This window comes from Lithobates pipiens, unplaced genomic scaffold (genome assembly GCF_037356315.1).
Source record: "Lithobates pipiens isolate NorthernLeopardFrog02 unplaced genomic scaffold, aLitPip1_a1.2 Scaffold_22, whole genome shotgun sequence".
NCBI classification, from domain to species: Eukaryota; Metazoa; Chordata; class Amphibia; order Anura; family Ranidae; genus Lithobates; species Lithobates pipiens.
In genome coordinates this window covers 242,669,776-242,684,086 of record NW_027507784.1, presented here as the reverse complement: position 1 = coordinate 242,684,086, position 14,311 = coordinate 242,669,776, and the positions used below count along the sequence as shown (strand labels likewise).

Sequence of the window (14,311 nt, the reverse complement as noted above, 5' to 3'; positions counted from 1 at the left end):
TGAACACTGCCTCCAGGGATGACCCTGCCTCTTGCAGAAAGAGAAGCATATCATCTGCGTAAAGTGCAAAGCATTCCCGAATACCTCCTACCTCTAATGCTCTTACGTCAGGCGACTTCCTCAGGGCTATAGCCAAAGATTCTATCGCTAAAGCAAATAAGGATGGCGACAACGGGCAGCCCCGAAGTGTGCTTCTGCCTACCGGAAATTGGGAGGAGACCGAGGTGCTCATCTTTATGGTTGCTTTGGGTTCACTATAAAGCAGTGAGATCCAGGTCATAAAAACTTCCACAAATCCCATGTGATGTAGTACTGCCAGCATATACTTCCAGTCCACAGAATCAAAAGATTTGGCCATGTCGAGGGATACCACCACCCTGGTCCCTGTTCTGCCATGGTCAATCTGCAAGTGAGCAAACAATCTGCGCAAGTTAATGTCTGTAGATTTTTGGGGTATGAAACCCGTCTGATCTATATTTACAAAGGGTAGTAATAACTTTGGAGAGTCTTGTAGCTAAAAACCTTCGTTAAAATTTTTAGATCTTGGTTTAACAACGCTATGGGTCTATATGAGGAGCAGGTTAAAGGGTCCTTGCCTGGTTTCGGGAGTAGAATCACCTGTGCCTTTAATAATGAGTCTGGAAGGCATTATGTTGAAGACAATAGCAAAATAGGGCTCTCAGTCTGGGAACCAAGTCCTCCATATGCAGCCTATACCACTCAATACAAAAGCAGTCCGGTCCAGGAGATTTGTGAGGGGGGAAAAGGCCCTAATGGCCGCTTCGATCTCTTTTTCTGTTATGTCAGCCTCCAAAATGTCCCTATCTTTCTCGGACATTCAGGGATGAACACTCAGGGATGTCAACAATGCCTCTAGTTCCTGACTATCATAGACCAGAATAGGAGCATACAAAGCCTTGTAGTACTCCACAAACATGTCCATAACATCAGGTGGATTTGTGAGAATGACCCCCTGATCATTTTTAATACAGGGAATGTTCGTTTGTATTCTCTGTTCTGCCGCCAACATTGCTAGCAATTTGCCATTCTTATCCCCCTGCTCAAAAATGGATTCAGCACTTTTGGTCCTAGATGCATGTGTTAATTCAGTAAAATTAAGTGCCAGCGTGCGTCTCCCCTCCAGCAATTCTTCATATGTTGCATCAGACTGATCATTTGCATGAGCCAGTTCACAGACCCTTTCCCGCAATTTCTGTTCCTTTCTATTATGTGACCTGCGTGCCTGCTTAATGGCAAAGATATACTGTCCACACATACAGGCCTTGAATGCATCCCATACTGTAGTGGGGTCAGCAGATCCTAAGTTATCTGTCCAGTAGTTATTGAAGTGAGGTGCCACTTGGGAGGATACCTCTTCCACCTCCAACCAACCGGGGTTCAACCTCCATGCCCCCCCCCCCCCCGAGAGCTGAGGGAGTGCCAATGTGCACCGATAGTGGTGTGTGGTCTGAAATGCCCCCAGATAGGTAATTGGCCCCACCCACTTATTGTACCATTGGTGCATTGGCGAATGCCAAATCAATCCTCGAGCATTTGTATCATTAAAATGGAATACACTAGGACAGCCGTACGCTCCCAGTGGATCTTTGAGAGAGCGGCAGCACCTAGAGCAAGAGAACTTTTTCTATATAGATTGTGAACATTTGAGAGTTAGTTGTGGGGTCAGCACTGACTGTTTTTTGTGTTTGTATGTATGCGCACACACAAAACTTTATCACTCATTGAAGATGGCTGGGGACAAACTATCAATCCTTCAGCCGTGTTCTAAATTAAATTCATCCTGCAAGTGATAGATCTGACAAGGATACATCACAGACCTATACATAAAAAGGCAGCACACAGTTGTTTCTATATCAAAAGGTACATATATTTTTTTTACCCAAGCCACAGCATGTTCTTACAACACACATTGCATCATTATGTCAAGAATACACATATAAAGACAAGCACAACAATGGTTGTCAATAATAAGTTCTTTACAAATCTTTAGTTGTTACATAAAAAATTGCAAAAAGAAAATAGCATTCTGTAAAATGAGAGAATATAACTTACCAAAAAATAAATAAACTTGTAACTTAAGAATAGATTTATCTCTAACCGAGGTAATAGTATGCCACCTTCATTTCTAAACACAAAACGGATGCCAGTTTAGCCACACCGGAGGAGGACCACTGGGTCTGGTTTAAACATTCCACCAATTTTGAACTGTTCCTCTAAGAGTATATGTAGATATGGTGTAAGTGACTGTTCAATCATTTGTTATTCAAATCTGAAATATCCCTATCATACCTTGTTGGCAGTCTCAGGCTGATTGTGATCGATGAGGGATGTAGTTCAGTTACAAATGGAGTTTTGAGTTTTTTTAATCTATTATTAAGCAAGTTCAAAAGACATTCATATAACTGTCTGCTAAGAAGATATGTGTTATATAGCACCATTAGGCTTTTATTGTTAAAGCACTATATTTTTCAGTACTTTTTTTTTTACAGCTAATGAACGGATTTTTGTACATGCTACGTTTATAGCTACTTTTAGTTGCCCAGAATAACCTTTCCCAACGTTCTCTGAAAAAATAAGATAAATAATAAAGCTATGTTTGCAAATACACAAACATAATGAAAAGGCATGAAGTTGGACCAACTAAGGATTGGTGATCTGGGATAAAGATGGAATACAAAAACATCTATGATTTTAAAAGCCACTGAAAATGTGTATAAGCTTTTGGATCTGCGTTTTTCATAGTTTTTTTTTCTTCGTTTTGCATTAAACAGAAGTCTTTGGATATAATAATAAAAAAAAAAAAAAAAATTCTACTGAAGTACAAAGTTCCTGAAAAGCATTTTATAGCTATATTTAGTCTTATGCAGTTTGGAAGGCAGGTTATTTTGAAACAAGGGAAAGACACATCCCAAAAGGGTTAGAGAGCGCTGCTCACCCCAGACAAATAGTAAATAGAAAAGAATCCCCAAATTTGGGGTTTTTAGGCAGCAAAAAAAGTCATAAAACTAATTAGTAATCTAAGGACAATTATATTTATTCAAAAATAGAGCAAAAAAAGCCCCCTTTAACATGAAAAAAAGGTATAAATCACTATGTCTCTTTCACCTTTTTTTTTTTTCCTTTTTTTCTTTTTGTGTGGCTTTTAATGTATGGTCACTCTATTTCACCCAGATTACCCAGTTGTAGCATTTAGGGTACTAACTTTCTGCACAATATATTTTAAAAATAAATAATCTAATTTTTCTTTGGTGTAATTTTGGTAGTATGGCTTGCACTAATTTTTCACATTATATATGGGTGGGTGAGATTATTACTTTATGGACACACGATACATTGATATTTTGACATGATATATATATATATACATACGTTTTTGCCATTACCATACTATATATGGGTGTCTGATGCGATGCATCTTGCTGTTTATTTCTGGGTAGGGGTTTGCACATATATGGGTATAACCAGTGAATATGACAAATTCAAAGTAAATTGTTGAAAATGGGGGCAGCACACATATATTTATTTGTGCTTCTCCCCCCCCCAACACACTATGTCACAACCACCATATATTCTAAATGGTTTTCACTAAGTAGCATACACTTTTTTTTATATTCAGTATAATTCCATCTTTTAATTTTTAACCCCACCATCGGGTGACTGTGCCAGTCTTCCCCCGATTTAGGGGAGGGGGGTGTAGATATTAGTGTGACCTCTCGTAAGGCACCTTGTGGCCTCGGACCACCCCTGAGTGCGGCACCTGCGGAGCATCTCGGAGCCCTGGCTGGTGAACCAAATAATATATTTTTTTTGTTTTCTTTTATCTTCCCTTCCTAAGCAAGAAGCACTACATGTGGAAATAAATTTCTCTCTTGTTCGGATACACTAATGGGGTAATTATACCTATTTATGTGATGATGATATGCCGAACATTATGTGTAGAAAATAATGTTACATATCTTTTCAACAGCAAGTCCCTCTGAGGAAGACCCCAGTGTGTGTTGAAACGCATCAGGGCTACCTATGTATCATATTCTTTGACTTCTAATACACAAAGTCGATATGTAATTACTGTCTGATGATATGTACCTGTTTCTTTTTTAATAAGTCTTTCCACTGGAGCTCATGTTTTTATTATCATATTAAAGGGGGCTTTTTTGCTCTATTTTTGAATATAATTGTTCTTACATTACTAATTAGTTTTATGACTTCTTTTGCTGCCTAAAAACCCAGAATTTGGGGAGTCTTTTCTATTTACGGCAGGTTATTTTGAGGCCCAACCTTCACTTTTTCCCCCTAACTTCTGCATTATTCCCCCCCACACCCACACAATTTTGATCAAGGCAAGGCTGATGAACAAATCAACCCCTGAAATCATATTTCTTTTCTATTCTGTTTACATTTCTACAGAGATTCTATAAAAAGGTCAGACTGACTATGATTTTGGATCTGTGCTGAATGGCTCATTCTCTCTACTGGCTTCTGAACGCTTTCAGAACCCAATGGTAAGTTGCCCCCACTGGTGCAATGTCATCATTCCTGTTGCAACAAGATTTCCCTTTTTTATCCCGGTTACTTAATAAATAAAATCCAACAAACAGTAAACCTACTTAAAATATTCATCAAAGAATGGTGCGGCTGTGAACTCAGTTGTAAAGATCTTAACTTAAATAATATGTTTAAATTTGCCAGCATGGATCTAAAATTGAAAGATTCTGCTTTGGGTAGATTGACCTTTTAAGGCTGAAATTAATAAAAACAAAAAAAACTTGCTAATCTAAATTGAATACAAGGAATTGCTGAGAACTTTCTTGCTGCATATAAATTGTATTTTTTTAGATGCTGTAACATTTTTTTTTAAACACAGGCACCAATCCTGGTGACAAGTCTTTCTTGCAAGGCTCAAACAGTGAGACTAGAACCTATCCCATCATCCTTTCCGCAGTAGCAGATCTATTAGCATCTATTTCAAGTTCTAACATGAGGCAAATGAGCTTCAAGAAGCTTTGCAGCAACTCACTCACACCCTACTCGCTTAGAGGACAGTCCTACTGTGCTTGCCAGGAAGTGTAGCCCATTGTTTAAAACCCTGAGACGCAGTACAGCTAGTATTACCCTCAGGACAGCAGAAATGAGACCCCTGAGGGGGTGGAAAGGTGTATAGATTATATTTATGGTGTACTTAAAAGGCAATGTTTCAGTATTCTGTGCCTATGCAAACATTGTGTATTTATGTCAGTAATCAGCTGTAGATGAACCTCCTTGCTAATCGGTATGTGTGACTGAAAGCAATGAATATTTCTAAAGTTCACAGATATAAGAGGATTGAGTAACGCCATGTTAAGGCTGCATTCACACTTGAGCGCAGCGTTTTCAAGCAGAAAATCGCTTGAATTTACCATGTTTCTTTTGCAGCGTTTTCTAACGCGATTTGGTGCAGGCACAAGGTCACCAATGTTAAAGAAAAAGCCCAAATCGGCTAAATTCGAGTGACAAAAAAGGGTCCGGAACTTGTTTGAGCTTCAGGCGTTCGGCTTCAGGTGACATGGAGTGGAGATGTGAACCATCTACATTAATAATAGATTTTTTTTCCCCTCTAGCGTTTTGTAGCTTCAGGCTTCAAGCTACAAAACGCTCAAGTGTGAATGGGGTCTAAATCCTCGGCTTGCAGCATAAAATGTCAGTGAGGTGGAGCTCTACGTTCTGTATAACACTGCCATCTGCACACTTGATAAATGTTAGAACATTTAAAGTTATTCAGGAGACATTTAGTTTTTATGGATAGATTACCTGTTGTCTTGCCATTCAACACAATCATTTTTTGAAGAAAATTTTTATGACAATGCAGCCTCCCCAAATTAAGGCAACATGCCTGAGATAAAGCTTTATATAGCTTAGCAAAAGGAAGAACTGCATATGCATAAGGCTTCTAGTGCTCAAAACTGATGCATCCGGCAAGTGAAAAAGGCAGGTACTCTTTAGGGTGTTGATTCCTCAGTGTAACAGGTTCCCTTTTCTTACTATTGAAAGAATTAAGCTTTTAAGTTTCTAGTGACCCAAAAAGTGCTAAGTACAGTTAGTATGCTGGTGTTCTGAAAGAATTTTGAAAATATAAAATATAGAGAATATATGTATATATTGCAGTATAAAAGTGCAGTGCTACTTGGTAGCAAAAAGGGAAGAAACTCAGTGTCAGTTTTATAGTTTAAATAACTTACACCATAGGATTTTGACAGGACATTGCTAAGAGGACAGATAATGATCCAGACACATTGGTAGCAATCTGAAATTCAGCATGGCACAAAAATCACTAGTGTATTAGTATACCTGACCAGAAGAATAACTTAAATATTGTAATGCAATACAGTTCTGAAAACCCCAAATGTTTTAAATTACTAATCTGAAAAGAGTACCTATATGACAGCATTTATTGGTTTAAGGCAGAAAAATGAAAAAAAAAAAGCAATTGATGAAACAGAAGCTCACTGGACTGATACTTAATGTCATCTGAGGCCTACATACTGTGGAGGCAATGACTTTGTGGGCACTGGTTTGCCACGTCCGACTGTATGGTTGTTATTCCCTGTAACACGATAAGGTTTTTGCCCTCTTAACTCATTGCGATCCTAATGCCCCATACACACGATCCTAAAATCTGACTTTTTTGCTTACTAGTCACAAGTAGAAATTGAGTAGGTTACTAAAGTCACAAAAATTCTCGTACGACAAGAAAAAAAAAAAAAATCGGAAGTGATGTACTGTAGTGTATTTGTATTGTATTTTTGGACGACAACTGTACTGACTAAACAAAAATCGTAAGATCTGGTATCATACAAGGAAAGTTTTCATGCTTGTTCTGATCAAATAATATTGGATGAACTGACGTGATCAGCTCTCAAAAGCTCTGTACGAATGATCCGATTATTTTACGATCGCATTGAAAGCGGTATTTACGGTCTGATTTACGGATCGTGTGTACGGCCATTAGTATTGGATTTCATACCCATCTGTAGCTTGTCTTTTCACATGCATACAGTTCCTATCTATTTAAGAGGATGGACTCAGTCTGTTGGGTCACAGACCAGTAAACATACAGTTGTGCTCATAAGTTTACCGAATATATGATTTCTTGGCCATTTTTCAGAGAACATGAATGATAACACAAACACTTTTCTTCCACTCATGGTTAGTGTTTGCCTGAAGCCATTTATTATCAATCAACTCCGTTTACTTTTTTTAAAATCATAATGACAACAGAAACTACCCAAATGAACCTGATCAAAATTTTACATACTGATTTTGGCCTGATAACTTGCACACATGGCTATTAAAGGTAATCATCCTCACCTGTGATCTGTTTGCTTGTAATCAGTGTGTGTGTGTGAGTTTCTGGACTCCAGACAGACCCTTGCATCTTTCATCCAGTGCTGCACTGACGTTTCTGGATTCGGAGTCATGGGTAAAGCGAAATAATTGTCAAAAATCTGCGGGAAAAGTTATTTGAACTGTATAAAACTGGAAAGGGATATAAAAAGAGATATCCAAGGAACTGGGAATGCCAATCAGCAGTGTTCAAATGAGGGGTTCTGTTGAAACCAAACCAAGGTCAGGTAGACTAAAATGTTAGCCACAACTGCCAGGAAAATTGTTCAGGAAGCAAAGAAAACCCCACACAAATTCAGGAGAAATACAGAATTCTCTGAAAACGTGGTGTGGATGCACAATAAGGAGGCACTTGAAGAAAGATGGGCTGCATGGTCGAGTCGCCAGAAGAAAGCCATTATTATGCAAATGCCACAAAGTATCCCACTTACAATAATTACCCCAAACAGCAGAGACAAGCCTCAAACCTTCTGGCACAAAGTCATTTGGGGTGAGAAAAATTGAGCTTTTTGGCCACAACCATAAATTCTATATTTGGGAAGGAGTGAACAAGGCCTATGATGAAAGGTACGGAGGTGGATTGCTGATGTTTTGAGGATGTGTGAGCTACAAAAGCATAGGAAATTTAGTCAGAATTGTTGGCAAGATGAATGCAGTAGGTTATCAAAAAAAATACTGGAACATTTGCAGTCATCAGCCAGGAAGCTGAGCATGGGACGTACTTGGACATTCCAACATGACAATGATCCAAAACAAAAGGCCAAGTTGACCTGTCATTGGCTACAGCAGAATAAAGTGAAGGTTTTGGGTGGCTATCTCAGTCTCCTGACCTCAATATCATTGAGCCACTCTGGGGAGATCTCAAAATGCAGTTCATGCAAGACAGCCCAAGAATTTACAGTAACTGGAGGCTTTTTGCCAAGAGGAATGGGCAGCTTACCATATGAAGATAAAGAGCCCCATCCACAAAAGGCTTCAAGCTGACACAGATATTAAAGGAGCAATAAACGGTGTTAAGAACTGGGGTATGTAAACTTTTGATCAGGGTCATTTGGGTAGTTTTTGTTGTCATTAAGATTTGAAAAGAGTAAACACAGTTGATTTATAAGAAATGGCTTTAGCCAAACACTAACCATGAGTGAAAGAAAAGTTTTTATGTTATTTATATTCTCTGACAAATGGCCAAGAAATCATACATTCTGCCAGGCTGTGTAAAACTTATGAGCACAACTGTATTTCTAGAAGCTGAGAAAAAAAAATATGGAATGTCCACAGCAGTGGTCCAATCTTAATGTAAAGAAAAAAATCCCTTTAGGACTTTTTCCAGGAAAACTCAGTCCAGCAGTTCTCATTAACTAGTTTAGATGCAAAGAGCGAAGGGTGCTCTCGTCATATTGCTGCTATGTTTAACCAAAAACACAAAGTTACAAATTTCAAAATATCAGTTGCTGATGAAATATAACATTGCAAAGCTTTCATAAAATAAAAATTCTGTATGGGAATCATGCTTTTTGGGAGAGGTTTTTTTTTTTTCTTTTGACCAATCACCTTTAAAAGGCAGATTACCTCAGTTTAACTGCCAAGATGTGTGCCACCACAGTACAAAGCCATCATACATATATATATTTTAACATATAAAATAAAACAAAACTATAGGTTTATTTTATTTTATAGGTTATATATAAGTGGGGGAAAAAAACTTTTAGATTTTTTATTTATTTCTTTTTTTTAAAGTACAAAAGTTTGGCTGTTTCCATGTAACCAATAAAAATATAATTTTGTCTCACTTTGAAATATACATTTTCTATTGGTATGTGTTAAACAGAAGTATTTCATTTTACCTGAGGTGTGGCTTGAAGAGCTTATCATGATTCTTTGTGGAACATATGGAATACCCACCAAATTATTGCACACAAGACACTGGAAAGTTAAATAAAGCCTAGTAAACACCAAACTGACAGCTCTGGTTGTAAAGGCTCCGATGTTAGTACAGCGATCTTCACTGCTGAGCTATTGTGTTCTGACAGGGGGACAACCCCCTTGCCAGAACACTCTGGTCAGCGCTCTCAGCCATTGGTTGAGAGCACTGATCGGGAGCCACTCGGCCACTCTCTTTTCAGCATGCATGTCTGACAGAAGCTGGATGAACTGCTGGCTTCTGTTGAACCGGCTGCCATACACGGGCCGAATGTCGGCCGGTTTTTATTTAATTGGCTGATGTCGCCCTACATTCGGCTAGTTTGTAATAGGCTTTGGTCTAGGGGGTCAGATATGTCATTTGTGCTCTGCATCTTTATAAACTGAAATTGTTTTTTTCCTATTGATGAAAAGATGTTGCAGGCTGCATTTTAGAACAATAAAAAGTGGGAACGCTGTGCCATAGTAATATATGAAAAGCTCTGCAGTCCCACTGAGTACAAATATATGTACATAACAGTCATGTAGAAGTTTTTTTCCTGTTTCAGTGTGACACAAGATGCACTCATCTGGTCGAGGCCAAAGTGTGTTTGTAAATGCAGTAATCCCCAGAATGCAAAGATTTAGCATCCAAATTGCATCTGTCATCCATACACAGGAAAGACTAACAATTCAGTATTATTGACTAATTATTCAGCCAACCTTATAATATATATTTCTTTAAAAACCTTAGCCCAGGCTAGAAAAGGCTAAAAACACCATCTTTGAATGAACAAAATCAGCATATAAGCTAATTCAGTATAGCAGTGCAAAAAGCAATGCTAAGCAAAGTGCAATAATCCACCCTGTATTCTGTATTCAGATTTTTTTTTAAGAGCTATAGTTAATGATTGGTTGCTAGGAGTTAATGCACTTTGCAAATTTCTGCAGAATTCCCTTGATAAAGAAGCCATCCGCTTATCCATTGTTCCACCAAAAGCAGTTATTTAAACCTCAGTATTACCCAGAATACTTGTCATTTACTGCAGTTTTAGGGTAGTGACACAATGGAAAGTGCAGAATATATTTATGACATTATCTAGCATTTCAGTATGAATATACAGGGTGAAGGTTACTTCATTTCAAAATGTTCTAAGTGCCAGCTTGTTTGCAAAATTATATTTGATAACTTTTAGAATAATATACTTATCAGATTCAGCAACATAGCAAAGCAGTAATTTCCAAATATACATTGTGGGTTGAAAACATGCCTTATCAAATCAAACTGGAGTGTCTGTAACTTAGACTAAATAAATTGTAGATAGCATGTCTTTCAAGCAAGTAAATTAATCTAGGAAGTCATACTATGTCATGCCATGTCATAGGAACTTAACTGTAGAACTAAAACTGGACATTTAATATGAAGAGAACCTGAAAATTTCAGTCAGAGAAAAAAATATATTCCTGAAAGAAAAAAAAAAAAAAGCATTCAGAGTCTACAATCTTCTCTGCCTAGATCTGTGGGTAATGAGGGTTTAACAGCAGTCCAGTATAACACCTTGTTAATAAAGCAGTCTTTTCTTGAGTGTGTTACTCTGAAGAAACAATGTTCTAGTGTAACAGATTCACACTAATCCAGCGTCTTTGGCCATATTGTAGAAATACCCTTTCTTCTGCAGAAGGTTACTTGGAGAATTAAACTCCACAATTTGACCTTTATCCAAAACCATCACCCTAAACAAAGAAACATAAAATTGTCAGAAGTGGACAAATCAATGGGAAACGGAGTGTATTTATTTAACATGTCACAGAAAACATTTAGCGTATATGTAAACCCCAAATATATACTTATTTGCTTTCTGTTGGTTTTTTAAAGTATAACTAAAAGCAAAACTTTTTTTTTAGCTTTGGACAGAGCAGAGAGGAATTAGAACATCTGTAGGGTTTTTATTGCTGTCTGTTCCCCCATTGAGGAGATTCATCCTCTTTATTTGACTTGTATACCCTTTATCACCAAAAAAGAAACAAAATTCCACATTTTGGGTTGTCACTAGAACAGGAATAGAGAGGAAGTCTTCCAGTGGAGACACTTGATCTGGTGACCCTGTTGACAAACGGGGATTTCCTAATTTTGGAGGGATTTCCTCTCACATCCTATTTTGGCTATGGTTCAGGAAAATCTCCCTAAGGGAACACAGATTTTTCTGCTCACTGCGCAGTGTTATCAGCCCTGCTCTATTCACTTCAGTGGACTACAGAACACTTCCGACTGTTAGGAGAAGAGGAGAGGAGAGGAGAGGGCAGGGAATGTGTTTTGCAGTTCTTACACACTGCCTGTTGTAGGGTGACAGCACTGCTACGCCATAAATACAGTACAGTGAGTAAGCATCAATCTAGTGTGTTATAGGCAAGATTACCAGTTAAAACAAAGCTTTTTATGCTTTTTTAAAAAAGAAAACGTATACAGCCTTTACATCTAAAAAAAAATGGTAAGCTGCAATATCTTTGTGTTTTGGGTTTAGATAGATGCATGTGATGTCTTAGTGCTGGTCAACCTGACACAGACCATTTGTTTATGTTATGTACCTACAACGGTCACCATTAACTGTCTACTCTAAAGATGTCATCAGGGTAAGTTGAGTTTTCAGATTTGTCGAGGAGACAAAAATGGAAATGTAAAAAGGAAGGAATGAAAAACTGTGCAAAGCTATACCTTGTGTAATCCATGATGGTATTTAAACGATGTGCAATGGTAATAACTGTACAATCTTCAAATTCTTTTCTAATAGTTGACTGAATAAGTCCATCAGTCTCTAAATCCACAGCTGCCGTGGCTTCATCCAACACCAAGATTTTGGTCTTCCGGAGAAGTGCTCTTGCCAGACACACAAGTTGACGTTGGCCAATGCTGTAAAACAGGTAAATTTAAGAACTACCCACTTAGGACAATAATAATGATAATAAAAAACGTTCCTACATAAGTTAGCTCTTAGCAATCCAAATTTAAGCAAAAGATCTACTCCTGCCCCACTGCACAAACAATAAGGCCTCAATTACATAGGCGACTGCAGAAAGATTCTTGGCAGCCTAAAACAGACACTGCTGAGAGTCTCACGACTTCATTCCCGTCAAGTGCAGGGGCTCAGCACATGAAATAGAAGTCAAAAGAAATTGGCCACATTCCAAGCGTAGATGGATTTATTGTGCAAGTGCACAACATACACAATGCAGACTACATCCTCTAACTTGTTTTACCAGAGAGCGAGAGAAAGAAAGAGTAATAATTTTACATGCAAATATATAAAGTTCTTAATCACGCAATCACAAATAAATACAAAGTTTCTCTCCTCCATACAGATGTTAATCTATCTAACCCAAATGCTGTTTAGAAAAACTAAACACCATATTCTACCTTATAAAACCCTTAATCTTTAACCACTACAGATCCGCGCTATTGCCAAATGACGGCATTAGCGCGGACCTACATTTCCGGGACTACGTCTATTGACGTGGTCCCGGTTACGAGCGGCCTGCGCGCCCCCTGAGGGGCGCGCGCGGCGCGCTCTGTGATCGGCGAGTCCGTGAGACTCGCCTGATCACCGATCCGTGTAAGGGGTCGATTCCGACCCCTTATCACGTGATCAGCTGTCAGCCAATGACAGCTGATCATGTGATAGAACGGAGCCGGTAATCGGCTATTATTCCTCCTCGCGCTGACAGCGCGAGGAGAGAGAAAAAAAGCAGATCGCCGGCGGCCGTGATCGGGACATCAGTCCCGATCACGGCCATCAATACAAGGGACCACCTGCCACCTGCCTGTGCCCACCTGCCTCCCGCAGTGCCATCCTGAAATAAAATAAAAGCAAAAGTGCCCCCCGTCAGTGCCCATAGTGCCCACAGTGCCACCACACAGTGCCACCCCACAGTGCCACCCACAGTGCCACCCACAGTGCCACCCAATCTGCCTCAAAGGTGCTGCACCCCAGTGCCGCCCATCAGTGCCCAGCAGTGCCGCCCATCTGTGCCCAGCAGTGCCGCCCATCAGTGCCCAGCAGTGCCACCTATCAGAGCCACCTATCAGTGCCACCTATCAGTGCCCATCAGTCCCATCTATCTGTGGTACCTATCAGTGCCCATCCGTGCCACCCATCCGTGCCACTTATCCGTGCCACCCATCCGTGCCATCTTATCTGTGCCCATCTTTGCCCATCAGTGCCGCCTTATCTGTGCCCATCGGTGCCGCCTTATCTGTGCCTATTAGTGCCGCCTTAACTATGCCTATCAGTGCCCACCGGTGCAGCCCATCAGTGCCCACCAATGCAGCCCATCTGTGCCCACCAATGCAGCCCATCAGTGCCCACCAATGCAGCCAACAGTGCCGCCTAATCAGCGCACTTCAATGAAGGAGAAAAATGACCCGTTTGCAAAATTTTATAACAAACTATTAAAACATGATTTTTTTTTTTTTTTTTTGCATCTTTTTTTGTTTGTTTAGCAAAAAATAAAACTCCGAGCTGTAACTAAATACCACCAAAAGAAAGCTCTATTTGTGGGAAAAAAATTATAAAAATTTCATTTGGGTACAGTGTTGTATGACCGCGTAATTGTCACTCAAATTGCATCAGCGCTGAAAGCTGAAAATTGGTCTGGGACTGAGGGGGGTTTAAGTGCCCAGTAAGCAAGTGGTTAATCATAAACCATTGCAAAAGCATTGGAGGTCATGAGTGTGGGACATTTGCATATTTTATATATATATATATATATATATATATATATATATACACACATATATACACACACACACACACAGCGGGTAAAATAAGTAGTGAACACGCCACCATTTTTCTACCTACATATATTTCTAATGGTGCCATTGACATGCAATTTTTTACTAAATGTCATGTCAGTACCAATCCATACAAAGAAACCAAAACAATTAACTTCAGAAATTAAGTTATGTGTATTAAAATGGAATGACACAGGGAAAAAGTATTGAACACATAAATAAAGAGGT

General features: G+C 39.1%; 1 protein-coding gene across 1 annotated transcript in view; it reads right to left on the bottom strand.

Moving 5' to 3' along the window:
- Window positions 1-1,863: 1,863 nt before the first annotated feature.
- ABCC1 (ATP binding cassette subfamily C member 1 (ABCC1 blood group)) overlaps window positions 1,864-14,311 on the bottom strand; it is an 852,279-nt gene continuing 839,831 nt past the window's right edge. The window contains exons 30-31 of the mRNA XM_077448931.1: window positions 12,011-12,205; window positions 1,864-11,031 (exon numbers count right to left, since the gene is read on the bottom strand). Coding sequence (XP_077305057.1) covers window positions 10,923-11,031; window positions 12,011-12,205 — 304 coding nt within the window. The 3' untranslated portion in view covers window positions 1,864-10,922. The remainder of the gene's footprint in view (window positions 11,032-12,010; window positions 12,206-14,311) is intronic.